At 44.2% G+C, this 19,756-nt stretch overlaps 2 protein-coding genes across 2 annotated transcripts; both read left to right on the top strand.

The window, feature by feature from the left end:
* Positions 1-484: 484 nt before the first annotated feature.
* On the top strand, positions 485-7,283 carry LOC107289250 (DNA-directed RNA polymerase III subunit RPC4-like). The gene is made up of 7 exons (XM_029284503.1): positions 485-524; positions 1,513-1,664; positions 2,498-2,622; positions 4,052-4,226; positions 5,576-5,838; positions 6,906-7,058; positions 7,266-7,283. Exons 2-7 carry the CDS (start codon positions 1,649-1,651, stop codon positions 7,281-7,283), a joined length of 750 nt encoding a protein of 249 aa, XP_029140336.1. The 5' UTR covers positions 485-524; positions 1,513-1,648.
* A 1,697-nt stretch (positions 7,284-8,980) lies between these two features.
* On the top strand, positions 8,981-17,652 carry LOC107289248 (DNA-directed RNA polymerase III subunit RPC4-like). Its single transcript, XM_029284497.1, has 7 exons — positions 8,981-9,018; positions 10,005-10,156; positions 10,991-11,115; positions 12,020-12,194; positions 13,903-14,165; positions 15,105-15,257; positions 16,674-17,652. Exons 2-7 carry the CDS (start codon positions 10,141-10,143, stop codon positions 16,794-16,796), a joined length of 855 nt encoding a protein of 284 aa, XP_029140330.1. The 5' UTR covers positions 8,981-9,018; positions 10,005-10,140; the 3' UTR covers positions 16,797-17,652.
* Positions 17,653-19,756: the final 2,104 nt, after the last annotated feature.

Here is a 19,756-nt window from a genome sequence, read left to right as displayed (position 1 = left end):
CATATTTTTGTGAAATGTAGTGGTCAATTTTACTTGATGTCTTCTGATGCTAGTATTCAAATATTTTGAGACGTTGGTATTTGTTTTGGAAAGAACAAAGAGAACATGTCCATTTTCGATTGAACTTAAAGCATAACCTGAAGCCAAGAGTTTAATACTGTAGTCATAAGGAATGCAAAATATTTGGGGCCCCTAAATATTAAAACATGTTAAAAGAAATATCTTCTCCAAGCGGTGCAACTATGAAGAATGCTAAAAAATATTGTCTTCCCACAGAAATGTGAGAATCTCAATTATATTTATTAATTTTATAGTATAGCTTACTATAGTGTCAATGTGAGACGGGTAGTTATATAAATCAAATCAAATAAAGATTGGAGTTTCAATTTTAGCACACTGTGTACTCTGAGGAATGTCGTAAACAAAACATTGTGCCTAATCTATATTTGTTCTCTTGTCTCCTGTTGTTTTTTTTTATAGAAAACCTTTGCCCCTAACATTATTAGCAGGAAAATCAAAGAAGAGTAAGTTCCCTTTCAATGCTGTTTTTATGGAGTGTATTAATATGAAGGAATGCTTAATGGTCAATAAAGAACTAAGAGGATCTGTTTCAGCCTTAACCCGAAGTTATCCAATGAATCTACCTCCTGAGTTGCTATATTTTGACGCTATTTGTTCAACCTATAATTTTGCACTAAGGTGTTGCTTGGCTTATTTAGTCAACATTTCCTAAGGTATTATTTGGGAAGAAATTAGTATCATTTAAAATCATACTACCCCTATCCTTACCAAAATATAGTTCTCGTACTGTGCTTATCTGCTGTTTTATCAGCTCTCTTTGAATAACATACGTGGTTGGCAGGGGTGGTTATTATCGTGTGTTTCTCATTTGCCCAGGTAACCACTTGTTAATAAACAATTAAAATGTTGATTTTGTGGAAAGACATATAGGCCTTTAGAATGCCTTGTGTCTTTTTTCACAAAAATCCGTTTTGTTGTTCTTTTCATTTATATATCCCAAAGCTTTTTTTTTTCCAAAACACAACTAGACTTCATTGGTGTTTTCTTTGAAAATGTTTCGTTTCTCATCCAAGAAGCTTCTTCAGTTTAGAATTGAAGAATCTCGGATGAGAAGCGAAATGTTTTCAAAGAAAACACCAGGAAAATCCAGTTGCCTTTTGGGGGAAAAAAAACCACCTTTGGGACAACCGTGATTTGGAAGGTTGAGAATCTCTATAGATACTTTCATTTATATAGTTCTTTTCCTTTCCTTTTCCCCCCTGTCAACTGCCAGGTACTTAACTGCAACTATCAGCTATCTATCCATTCCCAACTCTGTCATTTGCTCTTTTAGCATGTCTGAAAGAGGGTCAGTCCTTATAAAGCTAGAGATGTAAAGGGCCTTAGGAAACTTCTGAATATTTTGGAACCTTTTAAATCCTAAAGACAGAGGTCTCTAGCTCTCGTTGAGCAATTGATTACATATTTTCTGGGTTTTTTTTTTCTGTTTAGGCCCAAAGAGGACCTTTCTGTCACAAAAGAGAAGAAAGACCGGGATCGAGATCGGCAGAGGGAAAGCCATGGACGAGGCAGAGGGAGGCCAGAAGTTATTCAGTCTCACTCCATCTTTGAGCAAGGCCCAGCAGAAATGATGAGGAAGAAAGGTTTGGGAATGATTTAAGTTGGGGCAGTCCAACGGCTACTCTTTTGGCTTTTTAATTGTCACTGTGAACTGATAAAGCTTTCCTTAAGACTCTTAGCCGGCGGGTTCCCATCCCACCAGCATCAGGCATTACAGTACGCAGGGTGAATCAAGGTAGACTTGTGAAATAGGATGGGATAAATTAGTAAAATTGGAATGTGCTGAATCTGATGGAAAGCTTTTAAGTAAGCTGTGATAGTGCATCTTGAGGGTTGGTGTAGAAATCCTCAGCATCAAAGCTGGTTGAACAAGTCCATCAGAGATGGCAGTGTTCAGTGGGGGGCTATTTGGGAGGAAGTGGACAAGATTCTCTGTGACATCAACTCTGGCACCTACAGACTGGATTCCCATTTTTTGTTTGTTTGTTTGTAAAAGCTACCAGAAGGTGACAGGAAGCTAGGATAGGCTCAGTACTTAATTCGTCCTTGGGTGAACAAGTGATGCTCCCTTGCCCAAAAACTCTTGGTCAAACAAGACATCTTGGAAAACTGTTAATCTGTCTCCAGCATGTTGCATGAACACAGAACTATTCCATTGATCATCAATTAATCACACCTTTCTCCAGAATCCTCTTTTTTCCCTTATTCCTTCTCCCTGACTCATCTTCTCTTTCCTTGTTTGCATAAACCTGGATGGGTCCACTGGTGATTCTAGTAAAGCTTTTTTGACCTAACTCTCAATGAAATGTCTGGTGTGGGTGACTTGACCGTCCCAGGCTCTTCTCAGCTGGCCACCATAAAGTTGCATTGTGAGATGTGCAACTTGGCAGTGCTGTTGTTCTTGCCTTCTGCGCAGGTACCTGGGATAAGTCGGTGGATATGTCTGATTTTGGCCCATCCCACATCATCAACATCAAGAAAGAGAAGAGGGAGACAGATGAAGAGACTAAGAAGATTTTGCGCATGTTGGAGAAAGATGATGTGAGTTTGAGAATGGCCACATTTGGGAAAAAACCATCCATAAACTGCCCAAATAATATGAACTTTATCATCATAGGACTCAGCCTCTAAGGCAGTAGCCCCCAACCTTTTGGGCGCCGTGTACCAGTTTCGCAGAGAGCGGTTTTTCCACGGCTGGGGGGTGGGTGGCATGGTTTCACATGTTGCCTATATCCCACACGTGCAGGGATGGGGCTTTGCTTGCTTGCACAGATCGATTCCTCGCAGGCCGCGGACTGGTGCGGGTCCATGGACTGGGGGTTGGGGATCCCTGTTCTAAAGCATTGGTGGGCACTGTTGCTAAGTGGAGTTGAGGGTATATGTATATATTGAACATGTTCCTTAAAATAGGAATGTTTCAATTCATTGTAATCTGATACGATTTTAACACAAAATGACTTTTTTTTGTGTTCATTTTTTTTTTCATTTTGTTTCTGTATCCCTTTGTGATCTCTGCTGTAGGAATGAAGGACAGGTTTAGGAAGCTTGTACCTATGGAAAAATTTCTCTGCACATTGATATGTTGCCAATGGTTGATGAAATACAGTCTAGACCAGGGGTAGGCAACCTTGGCTCTTTTATGACTCGTAAACTTCAACTCCCAGAATTCCTGAGCCAGCATGAGGGAAACTTTGGCCCCTTCATGACTGGTGGACTTCAACTCCCAGAATTCCTGAGCCAGCATGGCTCAGTTTGGAAACCTCTCCCTTTCCCCTCAGCATGGCTGGCTTAGGAATTCTGGGAGTTGAAGTCCACCAGTCATGAAGGGGCCAAAGTTTCCCTCATGCTGGCTCAGGAATTCTGGGAGTTGAAGTCCACGAGTCATAAAAGAGCCAAGGTTCCCTACCCCTGGTCTAAACTCTGAATACAAGATAACCAAATGCACTTTCTTTGTTGACATAACACATAATATTCCCCCAACAAATTTACCTGTAAGGGCTTGAAGTAAAAAGGTGCAAAATGTTCCGTCTCCAAACAGTTTGAGCACAACATTTCATGAAGGGTTTCACTCTTGATTGTAAAATAAACCCGGTTTGAACTTTTGGGCAAAGCGTTTCAAACCAAGCCGTCCAAAGCTCAGAACGTCGTTTTGCATTTACAGTGAGAGGTTTTACAAACCGTAACATCTATTCTCTCCCCAAAGCAAGAATACATTCTCACCTGATACTGGATCCCAAACTACCTCGGCCGCCTTTATTGGTTGGTTGGCTTGTTCATTCAGTTTAGAGGCTGAGAGATTCCAGACAACCGGCCAGCTTGACATTAAAAAAAAAAAAGACTAAGAAAGATTAGAAAACCCCCCAGATCATTGTTGTCCCAAAAACAGACTCCTGGGATAGCGTGTGAAATAGTCTCCAGGAACGGTCCTCTTCTTTAACCGGCCGTTTTCTCTTTCGTTCTTTGGTCCCAGTTCCTGGATGACCCAGGCTTGAAAAATGACATTCGAAACAAGCCAGTTCAGCTGCCCCTGGCACATTCTGGTTGGCTTTTCAAGGAAGAAGGGGATGATCAAGAGGAGAGCAAGCTATTGAACGCCGGCCATAAAGAGGAGGAGGAGCTGGAAACAGATGTATCTTCGGTGAAAGGTAGGCGGCTCACGCTGACTTGGAGCAGATGAGTCAGCAGATAAAGTGGGCATTTTGCAGCCCTGGCATTGTATGTATTGTCATTTCCTGCAAGAAGAGAAGAGTTGGGGCACGTGTGATGGTGGGGAGTTACGAAGGGGACAGACCGGGAGATACGGCTGTAGTCATTTGGTGTCCGGGTCTCCAGAAGCAGCCCTGTGGCTGCTGTAGAAAATGGGATGCTGAACCAGCTCTGATTGCTCAAGGCAAAGAGCAGCCATGTTGCAGCTGCTGTGCCAAAGGACAGTCATGCTGTCCTTTGCCTACTTGTCTACTTGTGACGCAATTCATCGAAAGCACAATCTTCCACTTCTGCCCTAGTCCATCTCGCGAGCTCTTAACGTCTTCTCACGGCTTGCTATAAAAATGATCTTTACGTACGTACAGGTAGTCCTCAACTTAACAACAGTTCACTTAGTGACCGAAGTTACAAAGGCACTGGAAAAAGTCACTTATGACTGTTGACTTACGGCACGACCGTTACAGCGTCCCCAGGGTCACGTGATCAAAATTCAGACTGACTCATATTGATGACGGTTGCAGTGTCCCGGGGGTCACGGGATCCCCTTTTGCAACCTTCTGGCAAGGCCAGTGGGGGATACCAGGTTCGCTTAACAAGCATGTTACTAATTTGACAACTGCAGTGATTCACTTAACAGGAAAAGTCGTAAAATAGGGCAAAACTCACTTACCAAATTCTCACTTTGCTCTCAGTTGTGATCGCAAGTTGAGGACCACCTGTACTTGTATATAAAGGAAGGAGAGTCCTGGCACAAAGCATAAGCATTGATGCTCCATTTTTCAAATCTCAGTTGGCTGGAGCTTGCAATGCACTGAGCTGGCAGTGTAGCTTTAGGACTGTGTGACAGCTCTAGTGATCCTCTCTGTCTCTCTCTCTCTCTGTCTCTTTCTCTCTCCCATACTGCCCTATGTATAACACAGGCAGAATTAAATTACTGTCTCTCCTTGGAATTGATCCCTCTGGTTCTAATGTTAGTAATTTGGTTTTATATTGTTTAGGGGATGGCTCCTCCTATATTACTTCTCAGGTTTCTAAATTTCTTTTAAGAGCTGTAACTATTAGAGGAGAACGTTGTAATTTCCTTTAGCCAAGGCTTCTGGTGTTTAATTGTTTGTGATTATATTTTCTTGTGTTTTCTTTTGTTGCACTTGCATTTTGGTCTGTGACCACAAATAAAAATTATTATTATTATTATTATTGCATCTTTCTCTTTCTCTCTCTGTGTCTCTCTCTGTGTCTCTCTCTGTCTCTGTCTCTCTCTCTCTCTCTCTCTCTCTCTCTCTGTCAGTGAAAGAAGAACCCCATGATGAAGAGGAGACGCCACGTGCCCAGGCTCCAGCACCCACAAAAACCCCTCCTCCCTTCCCTCACGATGTCTCTCTTGCGGAACTGCTGCCCAGGTTGAGCCTCTCCAAGGAGGAAGATTTGCTATTCCTGCAGCTGCCAGACACGCTCCCGGGACAGCCGCCCACACAGGACACTAAGCCGCTGAAAACAGAAGTGCAGAACGAGGATGGGCAGATGATGGTGATAAAACAGGAGAAGACCCAGGTGCGGCTCCTGCTGAATCAAACGGCAGGAATCTGCAGATGCTACTGCGATGCGTGTGGCCTTTGTGGCTGCAAACGGAGACCTGGAAGTCGGTCTGAGGGAAGGCAGAATGTTGGCATTTCTGCAGAGAAACAACCATGATCTAGCCCAGGGGTAGGCAATCTTGGCTCTTTTATGACTCGTGGACTTCAACTCCCAGAATTCCTGAGCCAGCCACGCTGAGGGGAAAGGGAGAGGTTTCCAAGCTGAGCCATGCTGGCTCAGGAATTCTGGGAGTTGAAGTCCACGAGTCATGAAGGGGCCAAAGTTTCCCTCATGCTGGCTCAGGAATTCTGGGAGTTGACGTCCATGAGTCATGAAGGGGCCAAGGTTCCCTACCCCTGGTTTAGGCCTGTATTTCTCAACCTTGGCCACTCGGAGATGGGTGGACTTCAACTCCCAGAATTCCTCAGCCAGCATGAGGGAACTATGGCCCCTTCATGACTTGTGGACTTCAACTCCCAGAATTCCTGAGCCAGCATGAGGGAAACTTTGGCCCCTTCATGACTCGTGGACTTCAACTCCCAGAATTCCTGAGCCAGCATGAGGGAAACTTTGGCCCCTTCATGACTCGTGGACTTCAACTCCCAGAATTCCTGAGCCAGCACGGCTCAGCTTAGAAACCTCTCCCTTTCCCCTCAGCATGGCTGGCTCAGGAATTCTGGGAGTTGAAGTCCACGAGTGGTAAAAGAGCCAAGGTTGCCTACCCCTGGCCTAGCCGTTGGTTACAAATGTATATTTTGAGATGGGATGGCAATGCTAGAACCTAAAGGATTTCCCCGGAGTTGGGTTTTTATCAGCATAATTATCCTATAATTAGTGGAAGCTAAGGAAGCTTCCCCCCCCCCCCAAAAATGAATTTTCCTGTTTTGCTTCTATAGGACTCTCTTGGCATTCAGCTCGTCTTGTCCGGGCACAGAAAATAGGATTGTAATTACATTTTAAGGGAGAGCTCAGAGCGAGTTTCCGAATGCTCTAATCTCGACTTCTTCCTCAGCTCCTAAACTTGTCCACTTCTGCTATTCCAGGAGGCCAAGGAAGCAGAGAATACCTGCACCCTGGGGAACCTCTCAGAAGGGCAGGTGGGGAAGTTGCTGATCCGCAAATCGGGGAAAGTGCAACTTGTTCTTGGCCAAGTGACTCTTGATGTAACCACGGGAACACCCTGCTCCTTCCTTCAGGTAGGCCTTCTCTCGTGGGACGTGGCTGCCCTTCAGAGACCATTTCAAACGAGAAGGGTTCAGGGCCTGTGTATCTGGGAATAGCAGTTGCAAGAAACAAGCAGCTAGCAAAGGGCTGGTGTGACACCTCGCCCCAAATGCTGCAGTCAAACCGCGGTTGAGATGGTTTGGGAATATTCGTGCTCTCAGGCTGTGGTCTTGGCTTAGGCACTTAATAGCCCTTAAGACTGATGGGAGAATCTTAATGGAGATATCCTATTTGGTCCCATGCGCTTCCAACTGGCGCCAGAGAGCCCTGAGTTGTCTGTAGGTTTCCCACAAGACCTCTGTTTAAGTCGGGTGTGTCCAACCTTGGCAACTTTTAAGACCTGTGGACAGAGCATGGCTGGCTGGGGAATTCTGGGAGTTGAAGTCCACAGGTCTTAAAAGTTGCAGAGGTTGGACATCCCTGCTTGAAAATATAAACCGTATACATGCAAATACCCTTTTTTAAAAAAGCTATGCACCAGTGCAGGGATAGGCAACCTTGGCTCTTTTATGACTGGTGGACTTCAACTCCCAGAATTCCTGAGCCAGCCACGCTGAGGGGAAAGGGAGGTTTCCAAGGTGAGCCATGCTGGCTCAGGAATTCTGGGAGTTGAAGTCCACAAGTCATGAGGGGGCCATAGTTCCCTCACGCTGGCTCAGGAATTCTGGGAGTTGAAGTCCACCAGTCATGAGGGGGCCATAGTTCCCCCATGCTGGCTCAGGAATTCTGGGAGTTGAAGTCCACGAGTCATAAAGCGGCCTAGGCTTAGGCCAGAGGTAGGCAACCTTGGCTCTTTTATGGCTTGTGGACTTCAACTCCCAGACTTCCTGAGCCAGCCATGCTGAGGGGAAAGGGAGAGGTTTCCAAGCTGAGCTATGCTGGCTCAGGAATTCTGGGAGTTGAAGTCCACGAATCATAAAAGAGCCAAGGTTGCCTACCCTTGCATTTGTGGATGAACACTGATGACAGCTCCTTGCTCAAAGTCAGCATGGTGCCAAAACTGGGTCTGGATCAGCAAGAAGAATGCACAGAATGCTCAGGAATCAAAATATCCAGATAAATTGCTAAGATTGAGAAATGATGGTCTAGATTAAGGAATAATTAAGTCTCGCTGGCGTGGAAAAGGAGTGAGGAGTTAAACAAGTATTCTTGTTTTTTTATTATTATTATTATTATTATTATTATTATTATTATTATTATTATTATTATTATTATTATTATTCTGATGTTAGCCCCAAGCTTTCAGGATAGAACAGGTTTTTGTTTTGTTTGGCTCTGGCTTAATTTAAACGACTGGGAATTGCTTATATTTCTAAAAGGCTTTTGCAGCGGGGAAATCGGCAGACAGAGCCCCTGNCTTCCGTCGCGCCCTCAAGACATGGCTCTTTCAGCAAGCGGACCTGACCTAGGGAGGATTTTATACTGGGCTCATTTTAAGGAATTTGGAAGACACAACTCTAAAATTCGGTTTAATTCGGTTTTATAGGGGGGGATTGTATATATGTTTTTGTTTTAAATATGTTGTGCGCCGCCCTGAGTCCCGCTGGGAGAAGGGCAGCATATAAATTAAATTAAATAAAAATAAATAAATAAATAAATAAAACATGTTAAAAGAAATATCTTCTCCAAGCGGTGCAACTATGAAGAATGCTAAAAAAATATTGTCTTCCCAAAGAAATGTGAGAATCTCAATTATATTTATTAGTTTTATAGTATAGCTCACCGTACTATAGTATCAAAGTGAGACGGGTAGTTATATAAATCAAATCAAATAAAGATTGGAGTTTCTATTTTAGCACACTATGTACTCTGAGGAATGTCATAAACAAAACATTGTGCCTAATCTATATTTGTTCTCTTGTCTCCTGTTTGTTTGTTTTTTTTTTAGAAAACCTTTGCCCCTAACATTATTAGCAGGAAAATCAAAGAAGAGTAAGTTCCCTTTCAATGCTTTTTTATGGAGTGTATTAATATGAAGGAATGCTTAATGGTCAATAAAGAACTGAGAGGATCTGTTTCAGCCTTAACCCGAAGTTATCCAATGAATCTACCTCCTGAGTTGCTATATTTTGACGCTATTTGTTCAACCTATAATTTTGCACTAAGGTGTTGCTTGGCTTATTTAGTCAACATTTCCTAAGGTATTATTTGGGAAGAAATTAATATCATTTAAAATCATACTACCCCTGTCCTTACCAAAATATAGTTCTCGTACAGTGCTTATCTGCTGTTTTATCAGCTCTCTTTGAATAACATATGTGGTTGGCAGGGGTGGTTATTATCGTGTGTTTCTCATTTGCCCAGGTAACCACTTGTTAATAAACAATTAAAACTGCATGTTGATTTTGTGGAAAGATATATAGGCCTTTAGAATGCCTGCGTCTTTTTTTCACAAAAATCCGTTTTGTTCTTCTTTTCATTTATATATCCCAAAGCTTTTTTTTTTTTCAAAACACAACTAGACTTCATTGGTGTTTTCTTTGAAAATGTTTCGTTTCTCATCCAAGAAGCTTCTTCAGTTTAGAATTGAAGAATCTCGGATCAGAAGCGAAATGTTTTCAAAGAAAATCCAGTTGCCTTTTGGGGGGAAAAAAACCACCTTTGGGACAATCGTGATTTGGAAGGTTGAGAATCTCTATAGATACTTTCATTTATATAGTTCTTTTCCTTTCCTTTTCCCCCCTGTCAACTGCCAGGTACTTAACTGCAACTATCAGCTATCTATCCATTCCCAACTCTATCATTTGCTCTTTTAGCATGTCTGAAAGAGGGTCAGTCCTTATAAAGCTAGAGATGTAAAAGGCCTTAGGAAACTTCTGAATATTTTGGAGCCTTTTAAATCCTAAAGACAGGTCTCTAGCTCTCGTTGAGCAATTGATTACATATTTTCTGGTTTGTTTGGTTTTTTTTCTGTTTAGGCCCAAAGAGGACCTTTCCGTCACAAAAGAGAAGAAAGACCGGGATCGAGATCGGCAGAGGGAAAGCCATGGACGAGGCAGAGGGAGGCCAGAAGTTATTCAGTCTCACTCCATCTTTGAGCAAGGCCCAGCAGAAATGATGAGGAAGAAAGGTTTGAGAATGATTTAAGTTGAGGTAGTCCAATGGCTACTCTTTGGGCTTTTTAATTGTCACTGTGAACTCATAAAGCTTTCCTTAAGACTCTTAGCCGGTGGGTTCTCACCCCACCAGCATCAGGCATTACAGTATGCAGGGGGAATCACGGTAGACTTGTAAAATAGGATGGGATAAATTAGTAGGAATGTGCTGAATCTGATGGAAAGCTTTTAAGTAAGCTGTGATAGTGCATCTTGAGGGTTGGTGTAGAAATCCTCAGCATCAAAGCTGGTTGAACAAGTCCATCAGAGATGGCAATGTTCAGTGGGGGCTATTTGGGAGGAAGTGGACAAGATTCTCTGTGACATCAACTCTGGCACCTACAGACTGGATTCCCATTTTTTGTTTGTTTGTTTGTTTGTTTGTGAAAGCTACCAGAAGGTGACAGGAAGCTAGGATAGGCTCAGTACTTAATTCGTCCTTGGGTGAACAAGTGATTCTCCCTTGCCCAAAAACTCTTGGTCAAACAAGACATCTTGGAAAACTGTTAATCTGTCTCCAGCATGTTGCATGAACACAGAACTATTCCATTGATCATCAATTAATCACACCTTTCTCCAGAATCCTCTTTTTTCCCTTATTCCTTCTCCCCGACTCATCTTCTCTTTTCTTGTTTGCATAAACCTGGATGGGTCCACCGGTGATTCTAGTAAAGCTTTTTTGACCTAACTCTCAACGAAATGTCTGGTGTGGGTGACTTGACCGTCCCAGGCTCTTCTCAGCTGGCCACCATAAAGTTGCATTGTGAGATGTGCAACGTGCAGTGCTGTTATTCTTGCCTTCTGCGCAGGTACCTGGGATAAGTCAGTGGATATGTCTGATTTTGGCCCATCCCACATCATCAACATCAAGAAAGAGAAGAGGGAGACAGATGAAGAGACTAAGAAGATTTTGCGCATGTTGGAGAAAGATGATGTGAGTTTGAGAATGGCCACATTTGGGGAAAAAACATCCATAAACTGCCCAAATAATATGAACTTTATCATCATAGGACTCAGCCTCTAAGGCAGTGACCCCTCAACCTTTTGGGCACTGTGTACCAATTTTGCAGAGAGCGGTTTTTCCGCAGACGGAGTGTGTGTGGTTTCACATGTTGCCTGTATCCCACATGTACAGGGATGGGGCTTCGCTTGCTTGCACAGACTGATTCCTCGCAGGCCGCGGACTGGTGCGGGTCCATGGACTGGGGGTTGGAGATCCCTGTTCTAAAGCATTGGTGGGCACTGTTGCTAAGTGGAGTTGAGGGTATATGTATATATTGAACATGTTCCTTAAAATAGGAATGTTTCAATTCATTGTAATCTGATACGATTTTAACACAGGATGACCTTTTTTTGTGTTCATTTTTTTTTCATCTATAGTTGTTTCTGTATCCCTTTGTGATCTCCGCTGTAGGAATAAAGGGCAGGTTTAGGAAGCTTGTACCTAGGGAAAAAATTCTCTGCACATTGATATGTTGCCAATGGTTGATGAAATACAGTCTAGACCAGGGGTAGGCAACCTTGGCCCCTTCATGACTTGTGGACTTCAACTCCCAGAATTCCTGAGCCAGGCATGCTGAGGGGAAAGGGAGAGCTTTCCAAGCTGAGCCAAGCTGGCTCAGGAATTCTGGGAGCTGAAATCCACGAGTCATGAAGGGGTCAAAGTTTCCCTCATGCTGGCTCAGCTTGACATTAAAAAAAAAAGACTTAAGAAAGATTAGAAAACCCCCAGATCATCATTGTCCCCAAAACAGACTCCTGGGATAGCGTGTGAAATAGTCTCCAGGAATGGTCCTCTTCTTTAACCAGCCGTTTTCTCTTTCGTTCTTTGGTCCCAGTTCCTGGATGACCCAGGCTTGAAAAATGACATTCGAAACAAGCCAGTTCAGCTGCCCCTGGCACATTCTGGTTGGCTTTTCAAGGAAGAAGGGGATGATCAAGAGGAGAGCAAGCTATTGAACGCCGGCCATAAAGAGGAGGAGGAGCTGGAAACAGATGTATCTTCGGTGAAAGGTAGGCGGCTCACGCTGACTTGGAGCAGATGAGTCAGCAGATAAAGTGGGCATTTTGCAGCCCTGGCATTGTATGTATTGTCATTTCCTGCAAGAAGAGAAGAGTTGGGGCACGTGTGATGGTGGGCAGTTACGAAGGGGACAGACCGGGAGATACGGCTGTAGTCATTTGGTGTCCGGGTCTCCAGAAGCAGCCCTGTGGCTGCTGTAGAAAATGGGATGCTGAACCAGCTCTGATTGCTCAAGGCCAGTGGGTCTCAACCTTTTTAATGCCGCGACCCCAACCGGTCGTAAGTTGAGGACTAAACCGGTCGTAAGTCGAGGACTAAACCGGTCGTAAGTCGAGGACTACCCAACCGGTCGTAAGTCAAGGACTTTCCCTGCCCAGGAGCGCCACGCATGTGTGGTTCCGCCCCCCCTGCGCCGGCCGAGGCGTAGCTGGCAAGCGGCAGAGACGGAGCAGGCCGACCACCAGCTGGCCCAGCCCAAGGGAGGTAAGGCACCCGCCGGAAAAGGGGGGAAAAATGGCGGACAGCCTTGCTTGGCAACCCCCGTGAAATGGTCGATCGACCCCAAATGGGGTCCCGACCCACAGGTTGAGAACCGCTGCTCAAGGCAAAGAGCAGCCATGTTGCAGCTGCTGTGCCAAAGGACAGTCATGCTGTCCTTTGTCTACTTGTCTACTTGTGATGCAATTCATCGAAAGCACGGTCTTCCACTTCTGCCCTAGTCCATCTCGCGAGCTCTTAACGTCTTCTCATGGCTTGCTATAAAAATGATCCTTACGTACGTACAGGTAGTCCTCAACTTAGCAACAGTTCACTTAGTGACCGAAGTTACAAAGGCACTGGAAAAAGTCACTTATGACTGTTGACTTACGGCACGACCGTTACAGCGTCCCCAGGGTCACGTGATCAAAATTCAGACGCTTGGTATAACTGACTCGTATTGATGACGGTTGCAGTGTCCCGGGGGTCACGTGATCCCCTTTTGCAACCTTCTGGCAAGGCCAGTGGGGGATACCAGGTTCGCTTAACAAGCATGTTACTAATTTGACAACTGCAGTGATTCACTTAACAGGAAAAGTCGTAAAATAGGGCAAAACTCACTTACCAAATTCTCACTTTGCTCTCAGTTGTGATCGCAAGTTGAGGACCACCTGTACTTGTATATAAAGGAAGGAGAGTCCTGGCACAAAGCATAAGCATTGATGCTCCATTTTTCAAATCTCAGTTGGCTGGAGCTTGCAATGCACTGAGCTGGCAGTATAGCTTTAGGACTGTGTGACAGCTCTAGTGATCCTCTCTGTCTCTCTCTCTCTCTGTCTCTTTCTCTCTCCCATACTGCCCTATGTATAACACAGGCAGAATTAAATTACTGTCTCTCCTTGGAATTGATCCCTCTGGTTCTAATGTTAGTAATTTGGTTTTATATATTGTTTAGGGGATGGCTCCTCCTATATTACTTTTCAGGTTTCTAAATTTCTTTTAAGAGCTGTAACTATTAGAGGAAAACGTTGTGATTTCCTTTAGCCAAGGCTTCTGGTGTTTAATTGTTTGTGATTATATTTTCTTGTGTTTTCTTTTGTTGCACTTGCATTTTGGTCTGTGACCACAAATAAAAATTATTATTATTATTATTATTGCATCTTTCTCTTTCTCTCTCTGTGTCTCTCTCTGTCTCTCTCTCGGTCTCTCTCTCTCTGTCAGTGAAAGAAGAACCCCATGATGAAGAGGAGACGCCACGTGCCCAGGCTCCAGCGCCCACAAAAACCCCTCCTCCCTTCCCTCACGATGTCTCTCTTGCGGAACTGCTGCCCAGGTTGAGCCTCTCCAAGGAGGAAGATTTGCTGTTCCTGCAGCTGCCAGACACGCTCCCGGGACAGCCGCCCACACAGGACACTAAGCCGCTGAAAACAGAAGTGCAGAACGAGGATGGGCAGATGATGGTGATAAAACAGGAGAAGACCCAGGTGCGGCTCCTGCTGAATCAAACGGCAGGAATCTGCAGATGCTACTGCGATGCGTGTGGCCTTTGTGGCTGCAAACGGAGACCTGGAAGTTGGTCTGAGGGAAGCCAGGATGTTGGCATTTCTGCAGAGAAACAACCATGATCTAGCCCAGGGGTAGGCAACCTTGGCTCTTTTATGACTCGTGGACTTCAACTCCCAGAATTCCTGAGCCAGCTATGCTGAGGGGAAAGGGAGAGGTTTCCAAGCTGAGCCATGCTGGCTCAGGAATTCTGGGAGTTGAAGTCCACGAGTCATGAAGGGGCCAAAGTTTCCCTCATGCTGGCTCAGGAATTCTGGGAGTTGAAGTCCACGAGTCATAAAAGAGCCAAGGTTCCCTACCCCTGGTTTAGGCCTGTATTTCTCAACCTTGGCCACTCGGAGATGGGTGGACTTCAACTCCCAGAATTCCTCAGCCAGCATGAGGGAACTATGGCCCCTTCATGACTCCTGGACTTCAACTCCCAGAATTCCTGAGCCAGCACGGCTCAGCTTAGAAACCTCTCCCTTTCCCCTCAGCATGGCTGGCTCAGGAATTCTGGGAGTTGAAGTCCACGAGTGGTAAAAGAGCCAAGGTTGCCTACCCCTGGCCTAGCCGTTGATTACAAATGTATATTTTGAGATGGGATGGCAATGCTAGAACCTAAAGGATTTCCCCGGAGTTGGGTTTTTATCAGCATAATTATCCTATAATTAGTGGAAGCTAAGGAAGCTTCCCCCCCCCCAAAAATGAATTTTCCTGTTTTGCTTCTATAGGACTCTCTTGGCATTCAGCTCGTCTTGTCCGGGCACAGAAAATAGGATTGTAATTACATTTTAAGGGAGAGCTCAGAGCGAGTTTCCGAATGCTCTAATCTTGATTTCTTCCTCAGCTCCTAAACTTGTCCACTTCTGCTATTCCAGGAGGCCAAGGAAGCAGAGAATACCTGCACCCTGGGGAACCTCTCAGAAGGGCAGGTGGGGAAGTTGCTGATCCGCAAATCGGGGAAAGTGCAACTTGTTCTTGGCCAAGTGACTCTTGATGTAACCACGGGAACACCCTGCTCCTTCCTTCAGGTAGGCCTTCTCTCGTGGGACGTGGCTGCCCTTCAGAGACCATTTCAAACGAGAAGGGTTCAGGGCCTGTGTATCTGGGAATAGCAATTGCAAGAAACAAGCAGCTAGCAAAGGGCTGGTGTGACACCTCGCCCCAAATGCTGCAGTCAAACCGCGGTTGAGATGGTTTGGGAATATTCGTGCTCTCAGGCTGTGGTCTTGGCTTAGGCACTTAATAGCCCTTAAGACTGATGGGAGAATCTTAATGGAGATATCCTATTTGGTCCCATGCGCTTCCAACTGGCGCCAGAGAGCCCTGAGTTGTCTGTAGGTTTCCCACAAGACCTCTGTTTAAGTTGGGTGTGTCCAACCTTGGCAACTTTTAAGACCTGTGGACAGAGCATGGCTGACTGGGGAATTCTGGGAGTTGAAGTCCACAGGTCTTAAAAGTTGCAGAGGTTGGACATCCTGCTTGAAAATATAAACCATATACATGCAAATACCCTTTTTTAAAAAAAGCTATGCACTAGTGCAGGGGGAGGCAACCTTGGCTCTTTTATGACTCCTGGACTTCAACTCCCAGAATTCCTGAGCCAGCCATGCTGAGGGGAAAGGGAGAGGTTTCCAAGCTGAGCTATGCTGGCTCAGGAATTCTGGGAGTTGAAGTCCACGAGTCATGAAGGGGTCAAAGTTTCCCTCATGCTGGCTCAGGAATTCTGGGAGTTGAAGTCCACGAGTCATAAAAGAGCCAAGGTTGCCTGCCCCTGCACTAGTGGATGAACAGTGGTGACAGCTCTTTGCTCAAAGTCAGCATGGTGCCAAAACTGGGTCTGGATCAGCAAGAAGAATGCACGGAATGCTCAGGAATCAAAATATCCAGATAAATTACTAAGATTGAGAAATGATGGTCTAGATTAAGGAATAATTAAGTCTCGCTGGCGTGGAAAAGGAGTGAGGAGTTAAACAAGTATTCTTGTTTTTTATTATTATTATTATTATTATTATTATTATTATTATTATTATTATTATTATTATTATTATTTATTATTATTTATTATTTTTTATTATTATTATTATTATTATTATTATTATTATTATTATTATTATTATTATTATTATTATTATTATTATTATTCTGATGTTAGCCCCAAGCTTTCAGGATAGAACAGGTTTTTGTTTTGTTTGGCTCTGGCTTAATTTAAACGACTGGGAATTGCTTATATTTCTAAAAGGCTTTTGCAGCGGGGAAATCGGCAGACAGAGCCCCTGACTGAGACCTGCCACTGAGTGGGTTTATGCTGACCCTCAAAATCCGTTTCACAAAATCTCTTGCTACTTCAGACCCGGAAAGGTTCCTTGATTGGATCTTGATGCTTGTTTACTTTTTACTTTGGGGGAGCGTTGGAGTAATTGTCCTTTTCTCTTGGCCTTGCAAAGGAGCTGGTCTCGGTCAGCATCGGGGACAATCGGAGTGGCGAGATGATCGTCTTGGGCCACGTGAAGCACAAGCTGGTTTGCGCTCCAGATTTTGAGAGCTTGCTGGCCTACAAGCATCGATAGAACTGCTGCTGTAAAAGCTCTTTGCCGGAGTAGCTAGTTGTCCTGCCTGACAACAATGATTTGGACTCTCCAAAAGTGCCCGTTCCTAAGTTGACGAAGACAGAAGCGTTTCTAGGAAGACTCTGCTAGACGAGATTGGCAACGTTTGCGGGAACGAGACTGACCCAACATCTTCCGTTGTTGGAGATTATCTGGCGCTCTAGAATCCCTGAAGTTAGGGCAAAGGGTCCCGAGGACTTGCTGCGTCCTTCCTCCCAGTTCCATACAGGATGTGACCTGCAGCCTGGTAATGACTTTCATAACTTAATTGCGCACACTACACCTGGTGATATTATCCCAAAGAGAGATTGGAAAGATGTGAGCCCTGGAGCCAAGATGGCCTGTTTGGCAGCTGTTTCCTGCAGGTGCTAGAGAAGATGTCACCGTTCCAAACATCTGTAGGAGATTGTACCATGATGCCGTTTCTCTTTCGCCTTCCGGATCTTAACCTACCACACACACTGCAGTAGGAGAAAAGGTGTGAGGGGTTTGGGAAGACACATTAGACCGTCTCTTTGGCAGTGAGATACCCCGTACGCCTCTGTTGCCCAGAACATCGACAGGCTTCTTTTATAAATGTAGATGGGAAAGAGAAACACCTCGCGCTTTTAATCAGGCTTTCATTCTCTCTACTTGAAGCGACCAAGCATCGCTGTACTTGTTGTCCTCAGTGAAAGATTCCTGCAGTGGTAGGAATGATGAGAAGTGCTGGATGGTAGTTCCTCTGTCTCTCAACAAGGGATCAGTTTTGTCATCAGAAAAGCTTATTCTGATCATTATAGCCAAAATCATTCTACCCACACTTCTGTCTGACTGTCTGTCTGCCTGCCTGCCCTCCCCTCTCTCTCTCTCACACACACACACACACACACACACACACACCTATTGAGGAATTCAATGCTCTGGCTTAAAATGATTTTCCTTTCACACTCTACCTTGGACTTTGGACACGGATCACAAGAAAGTTCTGATTTGCTTGCCTTCATTATCTTGCTTTGCCAAAGAGGACAATTAAGTGTTTAAAGATTTTTTACAGAGCAGCAGTTAAAGTATTTATTCTGCTCGGGGTTTTGTTCTTTACAGCAACCGGGACATCATAAACCTGAGAAAGCTCATGGTAGCATTTACTGCAAAGATTAGTCCTCCGTTGAAGCTTTTTTTTTTTCCCAACTGGGCACCTTTTATTTGATCTTGACTACGGAAAATTGGAGAGAGCAACAACTTTGCGGTCAAGTTTTTGTCGTTTATTTATCCCCTGTATATCTGTAAATAAAAGTGGACTGGAATGATTCTGTGTGTACAGTCCAAGGAATCTGAATACGTTTGCACTTTGAAGCTACGAAGTAAGGAAACGGGGAAGACATTTTCACCTCACCTGTCAGTGGATACTTAGGCAGTCCAGTAAGACTTGACATTATTTGTCAAGTGCCTGGGAAATCAGGAGATTTGGGCGGTTCAAAGGAGTACAAAGATTTATTGCAAGCTTAAAACTCTCTACAACAACCTGGCCAACTAATGGTCAAGGGAAATGAGCGGGAGATAAGAATAGAAGGAATTCAAGTTGGGCTGGACTTAGATCTTTTGTGGGTATGCAGAGACTCATGACTTACGATGCGTTTGACCCCTGCCTCGGGCCCGGCCTGGTCATCTACAGTATTCCTTATAAAGAGAACAATGTACGGCAGCATGTTAACCATGTGCAAATATTAATTGATTGAAAATGACAGAGAATCTGGCGCTCATAGCAAAAGCAGCTTTGGGACAGTGGAGTCTGAGATACTTTGTGATCATTGGGGGGAAAAGAGATAACTAGTGGAGCCAGAAGAAAAAAAGAGAAGAAGTAGGAACTCTTGAGAATCAAAAAGTGCCTGTCCCAGCTGCTTATAAAAAATATCTTAAGGTATTATATGGACCTTTTTTCTTTTCAACCTTTCAGAATCAGAAATGTATTGTTTATCAGTGGATGTTTTATTTAGTTTGATTACAGAAGGCAATATTAACACAGTAGACCTCCATGCTTCCTGAGACAGCCAAGGCCATTGAAGTCTTAACAAAGCTGGGGCAAACTAGACTGAGCAAGGCTGTTTTAATGGAAACCACACTTTGCAATTAATTCAACAATTGTGACTAAGAGAGAAACCGGTGTCCTTTACAGGCTTCCTCTACACCTCTGCTGATATTTTTTATTGATATCTAGCAATGAGAACTCAAGTTTTCTTGAATGAAGAGGCCTAAGGGGCAGTGTTCAGGGTCTGCTCTTTATTGTAAGCCAAGGAAGAAACATCCAATAAATAAGAGCCTTCTTACCAGCATAGATGTAGAATTAAATCATTTCCCTTTGCAAAGTCCCATGTATTTGTTGCATTTTAAACTGCCCACCAACAACAAGCCTTAGCGGATATCCAGAGTAGAAGCAAGGAAATTACCAAGTGAGATAGAAGAAAACAAATGGCAAAGCAAGATTATAGGCTGCAAAATAACTGTAATTTTTTTTGGGAAATCTCTTTATAAACGTTTTAAGAAAGCCTACTAATCAAACAGCTGGCAGCATCAGAAATAGAAATCGAAGCAGTCAGGCGTGGATTTAAAAAGTGTTTGCGTACTGTCTATGGGTAGGAGCCGAAGATCTGTGGGGTAAAATCCAGGGTGGTCTCTAGGAAACAGAATTGCTGAGGATGAAAAGTGAACAGCTTCAAGACATTCTTGGAAAGACTCGGTCATTAGTAGGACCTCCAGGAAGCTGCTCCTGCCTCCAGGAGCTGTAGATGGAATTTTGTTCTGAAGTGCTCATTCAAAGATGGAAGTTTAAAGATCATCAGGTCTGAAACATCAGTCCCACTGGACGTGGACTTTCTTAGAAGTTACCAGGATCCTCCTCTCCTGCGTGTTCTTCCATGGGATGGAAAGAAAAATGTCATCCT

Source organism: Protobothrops mucrosquamatus, unplaced genomic scaffold, assembly GCF_001527695.2.
Source record: "Protobothrops mucrosquamatus isolate PMUCROS unplaced genomic scaffold, P.Mucros_1.0 scaffold659, whole genome shotgun sequence".
NCBI lineage: Eukaryota > Metazoa > Chordata > Lepidosauria > Squamata > Viperidae > Protobothrops > Protobothrops mucrosquamatus.
This window is presented reverse-complemented; position numbering and strand designations above follow the sequence as displayed.

What these genes read in the sequence shown, in the direction of transcription:
- LOC107289250 (XM_029284503.1), top strand. An exon ending in AGATGTATCTTCGGTGAAAG is followed by an intron (nt 4,227 to 5,575) that starts GTAGGCGGCTCA and finishes TCTCTCTGTCAG; the next exon opens with TGAAAGAAGAACCCCATGAT. An exon ending in TAAAACAGGAGAAGACCCAG is followed by an intron (nt 5,839 to 6,905) that starts GTGCGGCTCCTG and finishes CTGCTATTCCAG; the next exon opens with GAGGCCAAGGAAGCAGAGAA.
- LOC107289248 (XM_029284497.1), top strand. An exon ending in GCATGTTGGAGAAAGATGAT is followed by an intron (nt 11,116 to 12,019) that starts GTGAGTTTGAGA and finishes CTTTGGTCCCAG; the next exon opens with TTCCTGGATGACCCAGGCTT. An exon ending in CACCCTGCTCCTTCCTTCAG is followed by an intron (nt 15,258 to 16,673) that starts GTAGGCCTTCTC and finishes GGCCTTGCAAAG; the next exon opens with GAGCTGGTCTCGGTCAGCAT.